This window comes from Terrapene carolina, unplaced genomic scaffold (genome assembly GCF_002925995.2).
Source record: "Terrapene carolina triunguis isolate 2854851 unplaced genomic scaffold, T_m_triunguis-2.0 Scaffold58, whole genome shotgun sequence".
Classification (NCBI taxonomy): Eukaryota; Metazoa; Chordata; order Testudines; family Emydidae; genus Terrapene; species Terrapene triunguis.
In genome coordinates, this window is record NW_020664409.1 from 28,061,956 (window position 1) to 28,085,361 (window position 23,406).

Here is a 23,406-nt window from a genome sequence, read left to right on the forward strand (position 1 = left end):
GCCCCCTGGAGGATGGGGAATAATCCCAGGTTGCTGACGTCACCTCTGATTTCCCTTGTCCTTGTAAATTGAAGAGAGACTGTTAACATTAATTCAACTTTTTACATTTAATGTTAATAGTTCTGATATATAGCATAGCTCTAAAAATCCTTAGAGTATTTTTAAGATTATTTTAACTAAAGTTATTAATGTAAAATTATTTAGATCCATTTTTATGGTCTGGTTAGAAAACTCGTCCACACCAAGAAATATTGAGTAATCAAAAACGTTACGTTACTGCTTCCAAAACTTGTATGATATTTATTCTCTCATGAACTAGGCAAATGGTGGCTCGAAGTTTGCTGGACACTTTGAAGGAAGTCAGCGATGATGAGAGAGATTGTATTGCTGTGCTGGAGAGAATCAGCAGATTAGCTGATGATTCAGGTATGTAGTATGAAAGATCATAATGGGCTAATGGAGGAAGATCAAAGCTTTTAACATTAGATCAGTGTGTTTTCCCTCCCCTTCCATATTTAAAATAGGCCTTAAGAATTCCATAATGTATTTTGTGATTTTTTTTTTTCTCTCAGGAGACTTTCTTCCCCTCCCCTGCTGCTTTTCTCAATAGTGCTTTACCAAAACAGCTAATAATACGTAACTCATCTATTGTGCTTTTCATTAGTAGATCTCAACAAAAGTTTATATTATGTAATCAGGTATCCCAAATTTACATGGTACTTCACAATTTGTAGATGAAGATACATTCTCTGCCCTAAAGGCCACGTCTACATTACCCGCCGGATCGGCAGGTAGTAATCGATCTATCAGGGATCGATTTATCGCGTCTTGTCTAGTCGCGATAAATCGATCCCCGAATCGACGCCCGTACTCCACCTCGGCAGGAGGAGTAAGCGGGGTCGACGGGGGAGCTGTGGCTGTCGACTTGCCGCCATGAGGATGGCCAGGTAAGTCGAACTAAGATACTTCGACTTCACCTACGCCGGGGTCTCAAACTCAAATGACCAGGAGGGCCACATAAGGACTAGTGCATTGGCCCGAGGGCTGCATCACTGACACCCCGCCCTTACTGCCCCTGGCCCCGCCCCCACTCCACCCCTTCCATGAGGCCCCGCCCCTGCCCCGTCTCTTCTCCACCTCCTCCCCAGAGCGCGGCTCCCTGCTCCTCTCCCCTCCCTCCTGGAAAGTGCTAAGTGCCACCAACTGTAATGCACCTCACTCAAAGGACAAAACACGCACTTAGTTAGATTTACTTCTGTTAAAGCCCCCCCACTGCACTGGGCTGCACCACCAGTCTGCCTCTTCCAGGGGTGGCAGGTTTGTAGAAATTTTGGTGGTGCCCAGAACCTGCCGCCCCCCCCCCGAAACTCCACCCCCACCTGCCTAAGGCTCTGGGAGGGAGTTTGGGTGGGGGAGGGGGTCTGGGGTGCAGGCTCTGGGATGGAGTTTGGGTGCTGGGTGCAGGCTCCGGGTTGGGGCAGGGAGGTTGGGGGTGCAGGCTCTGGGATGGAGTATGGGGATAGGAGGGGGTGCAGGGGTGAGGGCTGTGGGGCTGGGGATGAGGGGTTTGGGGCATTGGAGAGGCTCAGAACTAGGGCAGAAGGGAAGGGGAAGGGCAGCCTGCCCTGGCCAGAGTGGAGGTGGGCACTAGGACCCTGCGGCAGCAGGTGATGCCAGAAGCCGGCAGAGCGGAGTGGAGTCAGCATGAGCTGCAGGCTGTGGGCAGTGAGGGGGCAGCAAGTGAGGCCGGGGGACACTCGGGGGAGACGTGTGGGGGTGGCAGGCAGGGCCGGGGGAGAGACCTGGCCCCAAACATTAGGGAGCAGCGAGTAGGGAGCTTAGCTGCCACATAAAATAACTCGGGAGGGGGAGCTTGGTGGGCCAGCCCACAGGCCGCGTGTTTGAGACCCCTGACCTACACGAATAGCGTAGCTGAAGTTGTGTATCTTAGATCGATTCCCAACCCCCTCCTCCCCTCCAGTGTAGACCAGCCCAAAGAGTTGATAATTGAAGGGAGCCTAATCCTGTAAGCCTTCTGTGCAAAGCTCCCATAGGCTTCAATAGGAGTTTCACATGCAGAGGGCTTGCAGGTTCAGGCCCTATGTTGGTCAAATCAATCACATGATCCCACAAAATACTGAGGTAAAGGAGGACATGAGAATTGTTGATGAGGTGGAAGGAAGGATCTTTTTTTCTTGTAGTAGTAGGGGTTTTAGGAGCAATTTGAAGGTGGGCAGAGGGCTTTGCTGATGGAACATATTGAAACTTTTGGATGTTTGAGATACGAAGTCAAGAATAGAAGGAAGAAAATGAAATAGTGAGGCAAGAGGACTGGGAAGAGAGTAGAGGATGGGGTTGAATAAGGAGAAATGAGAGCAGGGAAGTAGGTGCAGTAAAATTATATAAGTAGGACTTTCTAAGTGAGGATGTGTAGATTAAATTTGATGTAGTAAGAAACAGGAAGTTATGGAGATATTCACACCTGGAGAGGTGATGCTGCTGTTGAAGTAACAAGAGAGGAGGGTGACTTCAGCAGCAAGAGAGGCCTGACATCACAGGAGGCACAAACATTATTTATACTTCATAGCAGGAATGCTGTGGGAGTTTGAGAAACCTATATAGATCTAACATAAGGAGAAAATTGCTTTTGGTCTTCATCTCCCTTACTCTTTTTCTTTCTTCCAGAATCACAGAACATACTGCTTTTCAAGGCAAATAGTGCTACCAAGGACTACCATGTTAATTTATAATGCATGTTTTTTATGTTTATATGAGCAAATGTTATTGATAGATAAGTAGCCATTCTGAGTAAAAATAAGATGGCAGTGTTGTTTTAAAATGTATTTAAATATATACAAAATAGTGGTAAACCATTGTTTCGGGGGGAGGGATAGCTCAGTGGTTTGAGCATTGGCCTGCTAAACCCAGGGTTGTGAGTTCAGTCCTTGAGGGGGCCACTTAGGGATCTGGGGCAAAATCAGTACTTGGTCCTGCTAGTGAAGGCATGGGACTGGACTCGATGACCTTTTAAGGTCCCTTCCAGTTCTAGGAGATATCTCCATTTATTTATTTATTTATTGTTTCTAGGGCACTTTCCGGCTTAGGTTTTGCTTTTGAAATCTATGCATCTATAGCAGCAGTTTGCCTATTTTTGTTTTTCCAACTGTGCTGAGCACTAGCATCTCCCAGGGCCTTCTGTTAGTTTTGGGTTCTCAGCACATGTGAAAATAGAACATGTGTGTCTGGGGGAAATAGCTTCATGCAGAGCTGTGTACGCTTTGGTGCAGTAATATCAGCAGTCTTTATTGCTATAGTGATGACCAAAAGGAATGAGCAAGTCTGCAGCCTAAAGCTTTCATGCATAACTGTCAATTTGACATATCCGTTTGTAGAAGAAAGACTGAGTACTGAGACCTGAGCTCTAATCTGCTTTGTTTCCTTTAGCAAGAGTAGTGTATTTATGGTCTGGACTGGTATTTGGCTAGTCAGCAAAAGCGGTATTTTAAGCTTTTTGTGCACTGTAGCATTTGTTTCCAGTTTTGTCATACTGTGGGCCTGATTCTGCAGCTGCGCCGTGAATAATACTGCCATTAACTTAATTGTGAGTTTCATGCATGGTACAGATGTAATATCAGGCCGTAACCTATTTCTTTAAGACAGTCAATTTGAACATTCATTGTGCATCTTAAAACAAATGAAAAACTTGTTACAAATGGAAATAGATCTGTCTTGTTGAAGCTGGTTAAAGAGAGTTTGAATACTTGTATCTTTTCAATCTACACTGCAACATTAAATAAAATTACTAATTTTGTATGATAAGAAGTGCTATTTTTGTGACTTAGGTTATTTTTTAAACTTGCTTTGTAAAACTTATAAACAATTGAAAATTTTAAATTATTTGTGCTTTGGACTTGCTTAGTTTGACTCAAATCTCTATACGGTGGTACTCTGGCTTCATTGTTAGAATTACACCAGAACCAAGCCCAAGTATCAAGAAAAGCCCATTAGCACGTGAACTGCTGCGAGATCAGACTAAACTAATGTAGACACCTTCTCATTTTTTGACAGCTGATTTCCATCACTGTCACACTTGAACCATGATGATTGGTTTTCTTCTGATTTTCACCATCTCTCAGCTGGCTCAAATGAGAAACTGAGGCAGTTCTTTTTATTGTGGGCATATTGTATAATTAAGTTTGAAGGCAGAAACAGGGACTTGCATTGAATGTTGCATAGTTGAATGAGAGTCCCCCTCCAGTGCTATTCGTAAGGCTTCGTGTCCATCACGGAGGATTTCCGTGACTTTTGGTGACCCCTGTGACTTCTGTAGCGGCCAATGTGGCTAGCCTCAGGGCTCAGCAGCAGTTTGGGTGGGGGACTCAGGGCTGGGGATTGGAGCGTGGGGCAGCGCTTACCTTGGGGGGGGGGGGGGGGGGGGGGGGGGGGGGGGGGGGGAGGGCTCCCCGGAAGTGGCTGGCATGTCCCTGTAGCTCCTAGGGGGAGGTGCCACCAGGGCCGCCCCCTGAGCTCCCATTGGCTGTGGTTCCCGGCCAATGGAAGCTGCGAAGCCGGAGCTCGTGGCGGAGGCAGTGCACGGAGCCCTCTGGCCTTCACTCCTCCTAGGAGCTGCAGGGACATGCCGTCCGCTTCCGAGGAGCTGCGCGGAGCCAGGTAGGGAGCCTGGCAGCCCCGCCAACCCTCCCACTCAGGACCAGTGGGGGTCCCGGGTCACGTGTTGCCACCTGTTCTCTCCCCTCTTACCACCCCTCCCCCCGCACCAGCAGGGGTCCTGGGCCATGCGCTGCGGCCCACCTACCCCTCCCCCCCCCAGCACCAGCAGGGGTCCTGGGCCAACCCACCCATCCCCCTCCACGGCATCCCCGGACCGCCCTCCCCAGAGCACCCCCGGCCCAAGCTTTAGTTAGGGGTATATAGTACAAATCAGTTCTTGTTTGTTTGTTTGTTTATTTTTTTAATATTTACTACCATAATTGGGGTAGGGTATGTGTGCATGGCAGAAGGTATTGTTGCACACACAAACATTTAGTTCATTTTTTGTATCCTGCTAAGCTCTTGATCTCACTGACAACTTGTGGTAAAGAGTTCCACAGACTAATTATACTTTGTGTGGTAAAAATATTTATTCTTCCGAATTCGCTACTTTTCAGTTTCATTGTCCCCTTAGTTCTTACAAAAAAAAGAGCGAATAGCGGTTAATGTGCAAACACAAATCTGCCTTGTGTATACATATGTACTTGTGTGAAGCCCATCACCATAGCATCTGAATGCCTTACAACCATTAATTGATTTATCCTCCCAACACTCTTGTCAAGTGTAATGTATTCACCCTTGTGAAAGTTAGTCTTGCAGTGAAGACACTGGACTGGGATTCAGGGGTAATGTCCCAGCTTTGCCACAGTCTCCTTTGTGGGCGTGGACAAGTCACTTGTGCCTGTTTTTGCCCTATGTAAAACGGGAATAATTGTACTTCTCTACCTCATCAGTAATCATGATACCCTTCCTACCTCATTGTTTTTGTAGCATCTTGTGTTTTGTTTAGCAAACATGGAGCCTGATGCTGCAGGTTCTGTGTGCATGGAGTGCCATTAACTCCCTTTTGAAGTTAACGTTTCAATTCCCATTGAAGTTGTTGTGAATTTTGCAGAGTGCCTGTAGCACTGGGTCCCCTTCATTTGTAACATCTATAAGACAGGGACTTTATGTCCATCTATTTTTGGAAAATAGCATGTGTATTTAGGGTACTATAAAAACTACTAATGTAATAAAACTTTCTAAAGGGCTGTTGGGGAAAATGGCAGGGTTGGAGAAGAAAGTCTCCTGCTGGAAAAATTATATATTTCACCAAACATAGAGATTGTTAGAACCAGGGCCGGCTCCAGGCACCAGCCTGGCAAGCAGGTGCTTGGGGCGGCCGCTCCGGAGAGTGGAGGCACGTCCAGCTATTTGGCGGCAATTCGGCAGACGGTCCCTCACCTCCCGCTCGGAGCAAAGGACCTCCCGCCGAATTGCCGCCGCGGATCGCTATTGCGGCTTTTTTTTTTTTTTCTGCTTGGGACTCCAGTCACCAGAATGACAGACTAGTTAGTTTTCTACATACATCTGTCTCAAATACAACTTACTTGATAAGTTTTTTGGAAAATGTTAAGTTTATCATGAGACTAATTATGAGGCTGTAATCAAGCCTAGAATGAAAAATATCTTTTAACCATAATTAATCAAGTAACGTATGGCAAGCCAAATATAAATAACTTGTTTGCCATGATTCCAGGATACGTGAACACTGTGCATATTATTGCTATACTCAGAAATGACTATCAGAGTTTTTTCTTCAGCAGATTTATGGGATGACAGTAAATAGTTCTGAAAACATGTATGGATGTCAAAAGTAATGTTGAAAAGCCCACTTTAAGTAACATTTGAGATACTGGCTCATAGCCTGCTGACAGCTTAGTAATGTTTCTTTTAGTCTGCAGCTCACATTGTCCCTAATATTTTGGAATAACTGAAGTGCTTATGTGTCCCCATCCCAGCTGCCAGCAGATCCACACCCTTCCACTCCATCTTCAACTCGTCAGAAGGTCCTCTTCATCCCCTAATTGCTTCAACATCTCCTCTCCCTGCCAAAAGTCCCTCTCACTTGGCAGTTACTAGCAAAAATTCTCTCCTTGAATTGCTAATCCCTAGTTTGGTCCACTCCTGTCTGGTTAGCAAGGCATATGGAAAGAGCAAAGCATCATAGCTGGCAGCCTGAAGGAGCTTGTCTGAGTCGATGGCACTCCTGAAAAGAGAGAAGCAAGCTCTGTCTTCAGGCTGTGATAGACTTTCACCTAGTCCAGTTTTTTTTTGTTGAACACAGCCCTAGCAAAGTCTGTGTGCAATAGAAGGACAGATGAAAGGGAGGGGGAAGTGAGTGAGGGTGGGGATTAAGAGAGAGAATTGGAAGGATGAGGAGAGAGAGTAACAGAAAGAAAGAGGAGGAAAATGGTATATGAAAGAGAGTGTATACTAGATTGAAGGAGAGAAGGGAATAAAGCTTTAAGATTTGGTTAAATTTATTACTCTTTAAATTATTCTAACTGTATCCTGAGACCATACAAACTGACACAGTTCATGTAAACTATATAAATATATATGCAAATTAGATTCTGCCCTCAGGCTCTTGACAAGTCACCATTGTGATTCTCAGTGCTGGAAATTGTATGCATCTTAATGTGAAGCTCAATACACAGGTGGCGGTTGTGCAGGGAAAGGTACTTTCAAGAGGTGTTGTCTTTCTCCCCACACTGTGTAGCCAGCCTTCTAATACATAACAAATATAAACTAGTATTGTTTGATGTGTTTCGTCAGAAGATGGTATCTAATTAAGAACAGAAGCTTTCATGCAAAGCAATAAATATATCCTGTGCAAAAAACTTAATTACATAGAGTTAAGGGTTTTCAAATGAGTTTCTTCAACACATTCGCCAGAGATAAAGAAAATCACCAGTTGTGGCAACATTAACACCTACAAGAACTTCAGTTCTCAGACATTATTACCACCCAAACCTCATGATAACCAAATACACTCAGGCTTCATCTACCTACATGGGAGAAATTGACCGGTATAGTTATTGTGGAATAAGCTATTGTGAAAAAGCTCTTCATGTGGACACTATTCCAGAATAAAGTTACTGTTTTTTCGCAGTAACATCCACATGGGGAGTTATTCTAGAATAGCTATGCCAGTCAGTTTCCCCTTGTAGACAAACCCTAAGACTCCTCAGCTCCACAACTCCCTTTCAGTGTAACATAACATAACAACCACAGTGCACACATCCAGTGCCTCATAACCACAATGCAATCGGAATCTAAACCTCAGCTAGGTTAAGATATGTTTCCTGTTGGTATATGTGTAATGTTAAAGTCTGTGTGAACAAGTATCCGGTCACTGGGCATGTGCATTGATTTACACGTTGATACCCAACTCCATTGTAAAAGTTGTCAGGGAACACTGGCGCTTTTTGGCTGCTCAGTAGGGGGGGGATCAGTTGAGGCTTTTGGCACAGGAGGAGATGTGAAAGTCACTTCTGGATTTTGAGATAAGCACTTTAGATTAATGTTTATGTTTAAAATGATCAATGGCGAAATAGTTAATTCAGATTTAAAAATGAGAATGACAGTGTTCTATGCAGTGAAGTGTGGTTCCCAGGATATTGCAGTGTCAACATTCCCAACTCATTTTGATGATTGGGGCAATTCACACTTTGCAGAGTACAGTAGAACCTCAGAGTTACGAACACCTCTGGAATTGAGGTTGTTCATAACTCTGAAATGTTTGTATCTCTGAACAAAACGTTATGGCTGTTCTTTCAAAAGTTTACAGTTGAACATTGACTTAATACAATTTTGAAACTTTAGTATGCAGAAGAAAAATGCTGCTTTCCCTTTATTTTTTTAGTATTTACATTTAACTCAGTATTGTACTGTATTTGCCTTTTTTTTTGGTCTCTGCTATCTGATTGCATACTTGCAGTTCCAAATGAGGTGGTTGACTGGTCTGTTCGTAACTCTGAGGTTCTACTGTAATTGTAGCAGGCAGTTACTAGGGCGGACAAAACTGTATCAGTTTACACTTGAATCATCTTTTCAAGTTCACATCCAGGAGAATTAGAAACCACTTAAAAACGAAAAAACTTAAATTCTGGAGTACAGTTCCATGACTAAACAGCTGCAGAACACATGAGAGCTTGGTGGAGCTAAATTGAATTTTGATAAATGAGAAGAATAAATACAAAAGACTTAAGTAAAGCTTGAAAAGTACCCAGTCTATGAGATATTAGGAGAAAGTATATGTTTGAGACGTTACAAACTTGTCTGTGGTAATTTGCTATAAGAGGACATAAAGATATACTTTCAGGTGACAAAATTAAAAAAGGGAGCATTTTAAAATGTTTCTCCTGACAAAGGTAGAAAATTATTTTTCCAAACAAATGTTATGAAAAATGTAATCATCTTCTGAAGATGTATTGTGTTATTTGGAGTCTACATGCAATCATTAAAGTTTGAAGTAGACATTTTAAATCCTGATTTGAAGTAAAAATCTCAACCCAACTTTATTATTTATTTGTATTTAGAGGCCTGGGCCCGTTGAACTAAGCCCTGTGCAAACAAAAAACACAGATATGGTTCTTGTCCTGAAGACTTTACAGTCTAATTGAGTAATAACCTTAACCAGTGCCTCCATAATCTGTAATTTGTGATGACTAAACCATTTGTTTCTGTTTGGTTACAGTTTGTATTTTATAGAATTAATAATAGCAATTGCAGTTTACTCTGATATAAAGAAATCTAGCTTTAGGCTGCCATAGGACAAAGTTAAGTAGGAGGAAGAGGTGGAGAAGTGAAAGTGGAGAGAATGAGGTAGGGTTGGATATTTTTCTCTTTTCATCTTTGGCATTATTTTTGTTAGTACATTTTTAGGAAATATAATGCAAAACGCTGTACTAATGTAAGATTTGAGATTGTGGCTCTAGGTCCCTTTTCAACAAAGCACTTAAACATGTGCCTAAGTGCTTTGCAGAATTGAGACCTTAAACACGAGTGTCCGGGAATTTTGAAGTTTAAGGTTCTCGCACAGCAATAGTATTGCATATATGATGTATATTGAATTATTAACTATGCTGTTAAATGTATACACTTAATTACATGAAAATCTACATTAAAAGAGCATTATTAAGGTTGTAAAGTCAAGCTCTCTGAAATTAGGAAATGCCAGAATTAAGGCTGCCCGAGCAACCTTATTTTGTCCCCCTTGTGCATGGACATCTTGATACAGTGTTTAATTACATGATCACATACTAGTTTCTACAGAATCCTTGTCTCATTCAGAGCACGGAATAAAGTGGTGCTAACTTAATTAGAAGATTTTCAATATTTTGCTTTATCAGTGTGTGGCTATTAAAACCGTGCTCTGAATACAGAATTTTTAGTTTCATCACGTGTTTATCTATGGCTCTTATAGCTATAATCTCCGAGTGCTTCACAGATATTAATGAACTTATTTTCACAATACCCTGGTGAGGTTAGGGCATGGTATCAAGTCCCATTTTACAAATGGGGTGCTGAGGCATGAAGAGATTAAGTATCCAAACATTTTTGGTGACCAATAGGACCATATTTTTCAGAATAATTAGCATTATTTAGCACTTTATATATTGAAAATGTAGTTCCCATTGACTTCAGTTGCAGCTGTGAGTGCTCAGCAATTCTGCAGATCTTGTGCTGGGCACCCACAAAATGAAGAACACTCAGTTAGTGGCAAGCTGTGAATATTTTTGGTTTAAGTGACTTGCATAACATCACATAGAAATTCTGTAGCAGAGGCAGGATAGAATCCAGTTTCCCAAGATGTCATTCAACTGACTTAACCATGAGATCATACTTTCTCTGCCTGCAATCTGCTGTATTCACTACACACTTTCCATCCACCTCCACCCCCCCGAACTGGTTCCTGTTCCAATTCTCTTTGTCCAGCCAGTCCCAATCCTCCCTCCTTATCCCCACGCAAGCTTTTCATCCAAATCTCAGTGTCCATCTCCCACTCCCAATCGTCATCTCTCATTTCCATCACCAGCTTCCAGTCCTCGCCTCCCCTCTTCCACCCAGCTCCCAGTCTCCTTGACCAGCCAGTCCCACCCTTCCAACTCCTAGTCAGTTTTTCCTCCCCACCTCCTGAGTCCCAGTTTCAGCAAACTCCTTGTCCCAATTTAGCCCTTTCCCTTCCTACTATTCTGGCTTTTGTCCTGCATTTGAATCAGCATCTTCCATGCTGCATGGGTGCCAGTAGGGTAGCCGTTGAGAGCACAGGAAGGGCAGGCTCCCTGCTCTCAGTTCCAGTGGCTGGCTCCATTCTGACTCAGAGTAGCTATTATAGGGAAAGTGTGACGACTCCCCCGTAGTCCTGGGCAGGAGCATGGTCAATTGCTCTGTGGGGATTGTGCAAGCACGGTCTGATCAGCAGTAGGCTGGAACATGTTCAGTCACAGTCTGGTCAGTGCTAGGAGCTATGAGAGGCACTGAGCATGCTTGGTGAACGTGTAATCTTTCGTTTTTAGCAGCTAAAAATCTCATGTCTGTACTGAGCATGTGCAAACTGAGATTTCTCAAAGGCTCATAATTTAGCATGGATTTTCACAGGGATGGCAAAATGAACACTGCTGATACAAAGGTCCCTCCCCTGCCAAATGCAAAGTCCCTGCCCCAAAGCATGGGGAAACAAGAACTTTTCAAAGAAGAGGGGCCAGAATTTTTAACATGGGTACTAACAATGTATTTTCCCCAAACTTGGAAACAGTTGAACAGTTTTGGCTAAAATTTTCCAAAAATATTCACCCTGAGGCAGACACCCGAAGTGTATAATTTCATCTCAAAGAGTTTGGCAAAGTTTTATAAGCAACTGAAAAACAGGGTTGTCTTATTGAGAAGTATCAGGCAACATCAATAGTAGCTGGTGCTATCAGCTGTGACTATAATGCTACTCTATAAACTTTACAATTTACATATATAAATTTTAAGTTATTTAAACATTTTTGTTGTGTTTAATATAATGTGTTGAAATGGATAGTCTCTTTGGCTGCTCAGTTTCTCTTCCTCCTTCTTAATGGCTGCTTGGCTCACTGACATTGTTTGTACTGCCAAAAATGTGCACTCAATCAGTAAACTGGAGTCTAAGCTTTTTTTTTAAATCTGGTAATGTTCACTAAGTCAGTTCTGATGAAAGTTCAGATTTAATACATTGAAAGGATTTTTAGGGTCTTATTTTTAGACATTTATTTGATTGTATAGTTTTTCGATTTGTACTTGTATATCTTGTACGTGTGTCCAGAGAATCTTCTTTTTAAAGACATTTTATGTTTCTCTTATACAAGTGCTTAGTAATGTCTTTTGAAGAGAAACAGCCCAAAACTGTTCATTTGCACTTGTCTGTCTTCACTGTAAATAGTCAGAACGGCCACTAACTTGATTATTTTGGGACTTTCCTAGTGACTTACAAAAAACGAACTCTTAGAAAATACTTTTGTGCATTCTTCCTAGCTTCTAAATAAATTTAAAATGTGTAGTATGAAGAAATGGAACTGCTAGGCAGAAATTTTATTATTTTACCACTCAGAACCATTACTTCTAATCTAGAAACTATGCAGCATTAACAACAAGGCGTCTGGTGGCACCTTAAAGACTAACAGATTTATTTGGGCATAAGATGCATCTGAAGAAGTGAGGTTTTTACCCACGAAAGCTTATGCCCAAATAAATCTGTTAGTCTTTAAGGTGCCACCAGACTCCTTGTTGTTTTTGTAGATACAGACTAACACGGCTACCCCCTGATACTATGCAGCATTAGATTTGCTCTATCCACCACTGGATATAGTAGTGCAAATAGCAAAATTTGTCTTGCTCACTCAGGTTTAATTGCAGCATGCAGTTAGTCAGTACTAAATATAAATAATATTCTCCCTCTTAGAATAAGGACTTCTTTTTACAACCACTCTGTTTTGGTGATTGCTATATGTTCTGTAATAAGATTTACAGTGAATGTGTTCAACAAAATGAGGAAAGTTAGTGCCATATGGACTTTACCTGAAAAGTTCATGTGTGAATTTCCAATAAGGAACAAATGGTAGAATATACGCCTATGAAAGAATATTACACAAAGACTTTTAATCCTCAAAATTACTGTAATTTGAAGGTATTGTCTTTTCATTATGTATGGTTGTAACAAATCTATTCTCTAACAGCAGCTACAGGTGTTGAAAAATTCTGGAGAGGCAGATTTATCCAGTGGTTAGGTCTGAAATAGGTTGTTTTCTGGGCAAATGGCGTATTGGGATTCAGTAATGTCCCACTGTCTATTAAAATTGAGGATGTACAAAATACCCAATTTGAATTTGATCCATATATCTTCAGAGATATGTGAATCCAGTATATGAAGATATTCAGATTAACTCAAGTAGTGTCCCACTTCCTCCACAAAAAATGAATTAATATTCATGAAATTATTAAATATTATGAAAATATACAAGAAATGAAAAATAGAATGAATAACTATTAAATACGAACAGAATTTTAGAAAAAATGTTAGTAATTGTTGCCAAAATTAAAATTCCAAAAGGAGCTGCTGTGATCGTGTGATCACTACTAGATGCTCTGTTGAGCAGGGTCTCATCTGAGATATGTTCAATTCACAGCCAATCAGGTTTTCCTTTCTCTCCCAAATAACTTGAGTGAGTCATCTTGGTGGCAAGTGTGTCGCCGTATGAGTTTTGTCCACTTCCCCCGAAACAATTCCTCCCTATCCACCCAGTATTATGGAATTGCAGGGGTTCATGCACTGATATTTTGATATTACTAATCAAATGAATGTGTGAAGCAAGAGTGACAGTGTAAATGTGAAGCTTTTACAATGCTCTGGTTTTTGGCCTGGTGTGGAGGGGAGTCACCTTTGCATAAGATCTGTTCTGTCACTTGCTTTGAGGAGGTAAAATATCTCTTTCCCATTCTAGCTCACACACTATACAGTAACTCCTCATCAGCTCCCTGCTCTCCTAAGTTCCCTGTGCAGCAGCTGCCCAGCAGGCTATCAATTGCCAGAAGTTCAGCTGTCCCTTCCCCCCCCCCACCACCTCCCACTGCCATATGCTGCTCCTGCCCTCTGCCTTGGAACTGCTCCCTGAGCCTCCTACTTGCTGTGCGGGGGTGGGAAAAAGGGGGTCTAATGTCAGGGTGTCCCCATCCTCCCTGCTCCTACACCCTTCTTACCCCTTCTCCATATAGAGCAGGGTGGGGACACGGATGAGAGAGCTTGGGGCAGCAGCTGCTGTCTCAACTTCCTGATCCACTTAAAAAGACAATGCACTTAAGGGTGGGTCAGCTTACTTAAAGAGGCAGTGTGCATTTCTCTCTCTCTCTCTCTCTCTCTCCCCTGTCCCTCCCCCCCACACACAAGGTGTGTCTGTCTCTGTCTGCTATGCTGTCTCCCCTCCCCTCCATTCGTGCTTCCTTGTAGAGGGCAGGAGCAGCACACAGCAGTGGGGGGAGGAACAGCTCCAGCCAGGTCAGAGACATCCTCCCCTGGCCCTGCCCAGATAAGGTGGGAAGGGGATGGGATGGGGAGAGTGTGGGTGTCCCGGGCTATGGGTGGGGTCATGTAGGGGGTGGTCACAGGGGTTACTCCTCTGACTCCCAGCTTCTCCCCCCAGAAAAATTTCCCCGCCTGTTGCTGTCCCGGCCCGTCAGGGTAAGCAGCTGGCGCGCCGGGACACTTCATTTACTTTGGTTTACCTCCGTGCCTGCGGATGCTTGAGGTAAACAAACCATCTCGGCCCGTCAGCGGCTTATCCTGATGGCCCGGGAGCCAAAGTTTGCTGACCCCTGAATTATAGGGTCGGCTTATGAACGGGTTATAAAAAATTTCCATTTTTACTTATCCATCTTTGGGGGCGGGGGTCGGCTTATAAATGAACCGGCTTATGATTGAGTATATATGGTAGGTATTTGCCCCAGTTATACTGTATCTTGTCACTCTTTCCCCACTCATCAACAGTATGTTCCCTTCGGATCCTGTCAATTGGCTTCTCTCACTCAGATATGGAATCCTCTTGTCTGGATTTTATTGTTTGGTTAACTGCACCCACAAAGGCTGTAGAAGCTGCTGAAATTTTGTTTGGTGCCCAAACTGTTCTCCCTATTTTGAGTCCTGAAACTGCATCATGGCCTGATCTGTCTGTTTCTATGCCATAGCAAACAGCTTCTTCTGCATTTAGTGGGTGGCCTTGGGGGCTTCCTTCTTCTCTTTCTCTTGCCACCTTGCAGTAAAAAAAACTGGGCCCAGATTGTCAGCAGGTTCAGTGATGCAACCAAAATCTGCACCCTGGGTTGTAAAAGGGTGGTGGTTACCTTATCAAACTGTTTTTAGCATAAATACATTAAGATGTGATTCACCTGGACAGCATTGTAAAAAGAGTTTAATATTATTGCAGATACAATGCCTTTTTTATTTTATTTTGACATTCTTACAGAGCCAACTGTGCGAGCAGAACTGATGGAACAGGTGCCTCATATCGCTGTATTTTGTCAAGAAAACAGGCCTTCAATACCATATGCTTTTTCCAAATACTTATTGCCTATTGTGGTGAGATACCTCGCAGACCAGAATAACCAGGTAAGAGTCATTTATAAACACAATGTTATGTTCTAAAATTGAATGGATAATACTCTTTCTCAAATAGGATAATGCAAACATTCTACACCAAGCAAATAAGGTTTAGAGCAACAAGAAATAAATCGAAGTCTGAACTTCTGTGAAAAATTAGTTCGATATTTTTTATAATAGCATCTGAGCTGGTCTTAGGCATCTGTGGTTTCCCTTACGTAATGCTAAGGCACCACTACCAAAACAACACTATCCTTTTATAGGCTTACATATTATACATTCCTTGTAAGGAAGAAAGAAATAAAACAATTTTTTAATTTTAATTCATAGAATTTAAGGCCAGAAGGGATCATAATGATCATCTTTAATTTCCCATATAACAGGCTGTAGAACCTCACCCAGTTATTTGTGTCTTATGCCCATAGCTTTTGTTTGAGTTTTAGCATAAGTTTTGGAAAGGTATCTAGTCTAGATGTAAAGACTTCAAAGGATGAAGCATCCACCATGTTTGTAAGTAAGTTCTTCCAGTGGTTAATTACCCTCATTGTTAAAAATTTGGGCCTTTTTTCTAGTCTGAATTTGTCCAGCTTCATCTTCCCATCATTGAACTTCATTATGCCCCTTTCTGTTAGATTAAAGAGCTGAATCTCTTCTCTATGTAGGCACTTGCACACTGTGATCAAACCAGCTCTTCACCTTCTTTCAAGAAGCTCAGTCTAGTTTCTTATAGTCTGTCACTGTAAGGCATGTTATCCAGACCTCAAATCATTCTTGTAGATCTTTTTTGAACCCTTTCCAATTTTTCAACATAATTTTTGATGTGTAAATACTAGAACTAGACACAGTATTCTGATTATAGTCTCACTAATGCCGTATACAGAGGTAATATCACATCCCTATTACTTGATATTCATCTTCGAGTGCTTTCTCATGTCCATTCCAATAGGTGTGTGCGCATGCAGCGTGCACAACCGTCTGAAGGTTTTTCCCCTAGCAGTACCCGTCGGGTCGTCTGTGGAGCCCCCTGGATTGACCCCCTCATGGCGGTGTATATAGGACACTGCCTACCCGCCACCTCAGTTCCTTCTTACCACCAGTGATGGTCGTTGGAGCTTCCTTCAGTCTCTTGGTTACTGTCTAGTTAGTTGTAAATAGTTCTTGAAAGTTGTAGTTAGCCTCTTGCGGGAGGTTTCCCCCCACCTCCCTAGCTTCCCTGACCGGTGTATGCCTCCATCTGAGGGATTTAAGTCCTGCGAACGCTGCGGGAAGCCTATGCCCAAGGGCAATCCGCATGCGTCGTTCCTTAAATGCCGGGGTGAGAGCCATCAAACAGATAAGTGCTCCATTTGCAGGAGCTTTAGACCTAGGACGAAGAGGGAGCAGGACTATCGCCTCAAGCTCCTTTTAACGAAGGTGGCTCTTCGCCCTCAGCTGGCACCAGAAGCGGCACTGGCAACATCGGTGCGGGATTCCTCGGCATCGAAAAAAGACTACTCCAGGGAGCATAGACATTGCTCCCCGGCTCACAAAGCGGGTTGGAGCACGCGGCACCGCTCTCAGTCCCCGTGCCGCATAAGAAGAAAAAGGCAGACAGGGGTCGGTCCCCTGTCAGGAAACAGCACAGGGATCCCAGCAGGGTGTGTCCTTTGTCACACCCTGGCCCTCAGACCATCGACTCTAGCCCTGACAGGGGCTCCATCAAATCAGGTGCTTGTGGACTCCTCCGACTTGGGAGGAATTGGAGGATGAGATTGATCTCCTGTCCACGCCAGATACTTTTGAGGCCATGTGGGACCTTATTGCCATGACGGCACAGTCCTCGGCCCTGCAGGCGCGAGCACCGGCACCGGCACCGGTCCAGGCAGTGGAGCAAGGCCCGGCACCAGCGACGGCGCAGTTTGCGGCACTGACGGGGCAAGCCAAAGATGCTACGGCACTGCTCCCCGGCACCGTGGTACCGTTCCCCGCACCGTCGGGCTCTGCCTCTCCATCGTCTGGCACAGGCTATTTGTCGGACTCCGATTAATGAGTCATCGATCTCCCGACATGGTCGGTACAGGTCTCGGTCCCGGCACCGTAGATCACGGGATGTGCCGGCGCCCGTGGTATCCTGGCCCCCACAGTGGCAGGGGCTGGTACAGTGGCTCTTTTGGACTCCTTGGGCCTACCATCAGGCTCATGGCAGGGCTCCAGGGCCGCATCCATGGTGTCTGTGCCCCGTACTCCTCCTTCAGCCACATCGGTGCCGCGCCATACTCCCACAGCACCTGAAGACCGCCCCACGTGACAAGGACCCTGAGTCTTCACAAGTGGGTGCAACTCTCAGGCCAGCACCCCATGTGGTACCAGTGCCACAGTCCACCCCAAATAGGACATACGTACCCAAGCCAGCCTCCAGCCTTCTTTTGCCCCTTATAAAGACCATACAAAACACCACAAAGGTGCTATGGCAGACCCCGGCCTCCATACCTCCCATGGCCAAAGGGGTGGAAAGGAGTTATTTTATGCCGCAGAAGGGGTACGAAAACCTTTTTACCCACCCTCAATCTGGAACATTAGTGGTGGATGCAGCGAACCACAAAGAGCGGCCAGGTCATCCGGTTCCTGCGCCAAAGTCATGGGATGCTAAGAAGCTGGACCTTTTCGGCCGTAAAGTCGACTTGACTGGGGTGCTCCAGCTTCGTGTTGCTAATCAGCAAGCAGTGCTCAGCCACTACGCCTTCAATTCCTGGAGAGCGTTAGCTAAGTTCCAGCAATTGCTCCTGTCAGACTCACGCATGGAGTTCATGGCGCTTCTTGCCGAGGGCAAGGTGGTGTCAAGGACCTCCTTCCAGGCCGCCCTAGATTCAGATGACTCTGTGGCTTGGACCATGGCCACAGCAATCACCATGAGACAGAGCTCCGGACTACAGATTTCGGGGAGATCCAGAACACCATTCAGGACCTGCCCTTTGACCGTGCGGGCTTGTTTGCCGAGAACACGGACTCCCACTTGCACAGTCTGAAAGACTTGAGGGCAACATTGAAGTCGCTGGGGATCCACACCCCAGAGGAAGCCCTTCACACCCCAGCCCCCCCTCTCGCTTCTACTCCAGACCCCCGAGGTAGGACTCAGTCAGGAGAAGAGGCAGGAATAATAGGAGGCGCCAGTCGCAGGCACCAAGGCCAGGGCTTGTCCAAACAGCCCTCGGGGCCGAAACCTAACTTTTGAAGTTGTGCCCGAGGATGGGGCACCAGGATTCAGTCCAGATCCTTACCCTCCCTTTGTGAACCAGCTAGCCCTCTTCTACCGTGCTTGGTCCCAGATCACAACAGATCCCTGGGTTCTGAACATGGTAGGGGTGGGATATTCTATCCAGTTCTTTTCCCTCCTGCCTTTCCACCCACCTTCCTCGTCCCTCGTCAGGGACCCATCTCATGAGCAACTCCTTCTCCAGGAGGTGCAATCACTCCTCGCTTTGGGGGCGATAGAGGAAGTTCCTCAGGAGTTCAGGGGCAAGGGATTTTACTCCCGATATTTCGTTATCCCCAAGGCGAAAGGTGGACTGCGACTTATTCTGGATCTGCGAGACCTCAATGCATTCATCAAGAAACCCAGGTTTCGCATCGTCTCCCTAGCTTCTATCATTCCTTCCCTGGATCCGGGGGACTGGTACACCACCCTCGACATGCAAGATGCTTACTTCCATATTTCCGTTATCCCAGCCCACAGACAGTTTCTTCGCTTTGTGGCCAGCAGCCAGCAGTACCAGTTCATGGTGCTCACGTTTGGGCTCTCAACGCCCCCAGGGTGTTCATGAAGTGCATGGCAGTCGTGGCAGCCTTCCTCTGCAAACATCAGGTACAAGTATTCCCTTACCTGGACGACTGGCTCATCAAGGCCAAGTCGCAAGCACAAGTGGAGGTGCATGTGGCCCTGGCCTGCACCACGTTCCTCAGGCTGGGCCTCATACTAAACGTGCCCAAATCCACGCTGGTCCCTACACAGAGAACAGAGTTCATAGGGGTTCTCTTGGACTCTGCGCAAGCCAGGGCATACCTGCCGGAGCCGCACTTCCAAGCTCTCAGGGACATCATCAAGAACCTCCGCCAGTTCCACACAACAATGGCCAGAAACTATATGAAGCTGCTGGGGCATATGGCGATGTGCACATACGTGATCCAGCACACCAGACTACGTCTCAGATCCCTCCAGGTGTGGTTGGCCCAAGTGTACAGACCCAGGCGAGACCCACCGGACAGGATCGTTACCCTTCCCCCTCCCATTCTCGAATCTCTATGCTGGTGGTTACGGCCGCAAGTAGTCTGTGCAGGAGTTCCCTTTGCCAAACCGCAACCCACCATGTTGCTTGTCACCGACTCCTCGGCACTGGGGTGGGGAGCGCATGTAGGCAGTATCAGAACTCAAGGCCTATGGTCGCAGGCAGAACTGTCACTGCACATCAACGTGCGGGAGTTGAGGGTGGTCCCTCTGGCATGCCAAGCATTCCAGAACCACCTTCGAGGCAGATGTGTAGCAGTGCTTACAGACAACACCACGGCGATGTTTTATATAAACAAACAGGGTGGTGTTCGCTCCTCTCCCCTCTGCCAGGAAACCCGAGTGTCCTGGGAATTTTGCATCGCCAACTCGATACATATACAAGCGTCTTTCCTCCCGGTGGCGCAGAACAAGCTAGCTGACTGGCTCAGCCGCTCATTCCTTAGTCATGAATGGTCCCTCAGGCCAGACATCGCCCTTTCAATTTTTCAGAAGTGGGGCTTTTTCCACATAGACCTGTTCGCGACACGGAGCAACAGGAAATGCCAGCGGTTCTGCTCCTTTCTGAACCACAGCCCAGGCTCCACCGGGGACGCTTTTCACTTCACATGGACGAGTCACATGCTCTATGCGTTCCCGCCCTCCCCTCTCATACACAGAGTCCTCCTCAAGGTCTGCCAGGACAGGGCTTCGTTGATCCTCATAGTGCCAGCGTGGCCCCACCAACACTGGTTCACCATACTGTTAAGCCTATTGGTCGACAGACCAATAACCCTTCCCTTATGCTGGGACCTCGTCACTCAGGACCACGGTAAGCTCCAGCACCCCAACCTGGAGTCCCTCCACCTCACGGCATGGAAACTCCCTGGTTGAACCCGTTGCATCTCCAGTGTTCGGACTCAGTGAGACAACTTCTCCTGGGAAGTAGGAAACATTCCACCCGAGCCACATATCTGGCAAAGTGGAAGCGGTTTTCTATTTGGTCCCTGCAGAAGGGTATCCCACTGCAGCAAGTGCCAATTCTCCTAGTTTTGGACTACTTATTGGACCTGAAGCAACAACGGTTGGCAATATCATCTATAAAAGTGCACCTGGCCACCATCTCGGCCTTCCACCCAGGGGCAGCGGGTAGATCAGTCTTCGGAAACCCCATGGTGGGCCAATTCCTCAAGGGCTTCGACAGGCTTTACCCCCACGTGCGGCAGCCCGTTCCCCAGAGGGATCTCAGCCTAGTCTTGTCCAGGCTCATGGGCCCTCCATTTGAGCCGATGGCCACCTGCCCTCTCTCCTGCCTCTCTTGGGAGGTTGCCTTTCTGGTGACTATAGTATTGGAAAGAAGGGTTTCTGAGCTCAAAGCGCTTACCTCCGAGCACCCCTAAAGACAAAGACAAGGTTCAGCTGCGTCCTGTGTTTCTACCCAAGGTGGTCTTCTGGTTTCATGTGAATCAGGACATATTTTTACTGGTCTTCTTCCCTAAGCCTAATGCCACTGGCAGAGAGCAGATACTCCATTCCCTGGACGTCAGGCGTGCCCTAGCCTTCTACATTGAATGCACAAAGCCATTTAGTAAGTCACCACAACTCTTCATTGCAATCAGCGAAAGGATGAGAGGGCTTCCCGTCTCATCCTAGCACATTTCATCGTGGATCACGTTCTCCATTAGAATGTGCTACGACCTGGCCAAAGTTCCGCCCCCACAGTTGATGGCGCACTCCACAAGAGCTCAGGCTTCAGCCGCAGCTTTCCTCACACACGTCCCTGTTCAAGACATATGCAAGGCGGCAACGTGGTCTTCCATCTACACCTTCATGTTGCATTACGCCATCACCAAACAAGCGAGGGATGACGTAGCATTGGGCAGGGCAGTCCTACAATCAACAGCCAGGTGAACTCCACCCCCTCCTCCAGAGAACTGCTTGAGAGTCACCTATTGGAATGGACATGAGCAAGCACTCGAAGAAAAAAACATTTCCTACCTCTCGTAACTGTTCTTCAAGATGTGTTGCTCATGTCCATTCCAAATTCCACCTGCCTCCCCTCTATTGGAGTCTTCTGGCAAGAAGGAACTGAGTAGGCAGCAGGTTGGCAGTGTTCTATATACACCGCCACTCCAGGGGGCTCCACAGCCAACCCAACGGGTACCGCTAGGGAAAAAACCTTCTGATGACCGTGCATGCGGCGCACACGCACATCTATTGGAATGGCATGAGCAACACATCTCGAAGAACAAGTTACGGGAGGTAGGTAACCATTTTTTCTTCTGCTTGTAGGTCTGTGAAAGTCCCAAGGTCTGTGAAAGGGTTGTAGATCAACCCATCCTGGACAATGATCCCTCACTTTCACAGACCTTGGGAGGCAGGCCAGTCCTCGCCCACAGACAACCCGCCAACCTTAAGCATATTCTCACCAGCAACCACGCACCGCACCATAACAACTCTAACTCAGGAACCAACCCATGCAACAAACCATGATGCCAACTCTGCCCACATATCTACACCAGCAGCACTATCACAGGACCTAACCAGATCAGCTACAACATCACCGGCTCATTCACCTGCACGTCCACCAATGTTATATATGCCATCATGTGCCAGCAATGCCCCTCTGCTATGTACATTGGCCAAACTGGACAGTCACTACGCAAGAGGATAAATGGACACAAGTCAGATATCAGGAATGGCAATATACAAAAACCTGTAGGAGAACACTTTAACCTCCCTGGCCACACAATAGCAGATGTTAAGGTAGCCATCCTACAGCAAAAAAACTTCAGGACCAGACTCCAAAGAGAAACTGCTGAGCTCCAGTTCATTTGCAAATTTGACACCATCAGATCAGGATTAAACAAAGACTGTGAATGGCTATCCAACTACAGAAGCAGTTTCTCCTCCCTTGGTGTTCACACCTCTACTGCTAGCAGAGCACCTCACCCTCCCTGATTGAACTAACCTCGTTATCTCCACACTGATTTATACCTGCCTCTGGAGATTTCCATTACTTGCATCTGAAGAAGTGAGGTTCTTACCCACGAAAGCTTATGCTCCCAATACTTCTGTTAGTCTTAAAGGTGCCACAGGACCCTCTGTTGCTTTCTCCCCTTATTGTTCCTTTTGGTCAGGTGCCACCCAGGTTATCTGCGCTTCTTAACCCTTTACAGGTAAAAGAGGAATTAACCCTTTACAGGGTAAAGAGGGATTTTATGCTACCCTTAGCTGTATGTTTATGACTGTGTTGTTCAATAAGTCCAATTTACCAAGCAATCCAGATCAATCTGCATAGCCAACCTTCCCCATGATTTATCACTCCACCAATTTTTGTCATCTGCACATTCTATCAGCAGTGATTTTCTTCCAGATCATTAATAAAGATACTGAATAACACTCGACCAAAACAGATCCCTGTGGGATCCCACTAGAAACGAGTCCATTGGATGATGATTTCCTGTTGACGTTTATTTTTTAAAATCTGTCAGTTAACCATTTTACACTATTAATATGTACTTCTTGATTTTTGAATAATGCTACATTTTTCTTATTAGAAGACCATAATAATAATAATTAATAATTATTAATGGAGATAGCCCATCTCCTAGAACTGGAAGGGACCTTGAAAGGTCATTGAGTCCAGCCCCCTCCCTTCACTAGCAGGACCAAGTACTGATTTTGCCCCAGATCCCCAAGTGGCCCCCTCAAGGATTGAACTCACAACCCTGGGTTTAGGAGGCTAATGCTCAAACCACTGAGCTATCCCTCCCCCCTTACAGATGTCTAAATACATTGGTTGATAAAAGTAACTATATTGACAATCTTGTAATCCTTTCAAAAAATGGAATTTGTTTGACAAATACTTTCCATAAAACTATTTTGGATTGGCATTAATTATGCTCTCCTTCTTTAATTACACTGCTCTACAGCTAAAATGCTTCTGAAATAAATG

The 23,406-nt window shown here is 45.4% G+C and overlaps 1 protein-coding gene across 5 annotated transcripts in view; it reads left to right on the forward strand.

Annotated features, from left to right (window-relative positions):
* The window catches only part of PPP4R1 (protein phosphatase 4 regulatory subunit 1), an 83,885-nt gene that overhangs the window by 28,904 nt on the left and 31,575 nt on the right, over nucleotides 1–23,406 (forward strand). For 3 of the 5 annotated variants that reach the window (XM_026661073.2, XM_026661088.2, XM_026661080.2), the window contains 2 exons: nucleotides 320–426; nucleotides 15,075–15,217. In XM_026661073.2, the coding sequence (XP_026516858.1) occupies nucleotides 320–426; nucleotides 15,075–15,217 (250 nt within the window). The remainder of the gene's footprint in view (nucleotides 1–319; nucleotides 427–15,074; nucleotides 15,218–23,406) is intronic. The other 2 variants (XM_026661106.2, XM_026661097.2) reach the window with 1 other exon arrangement.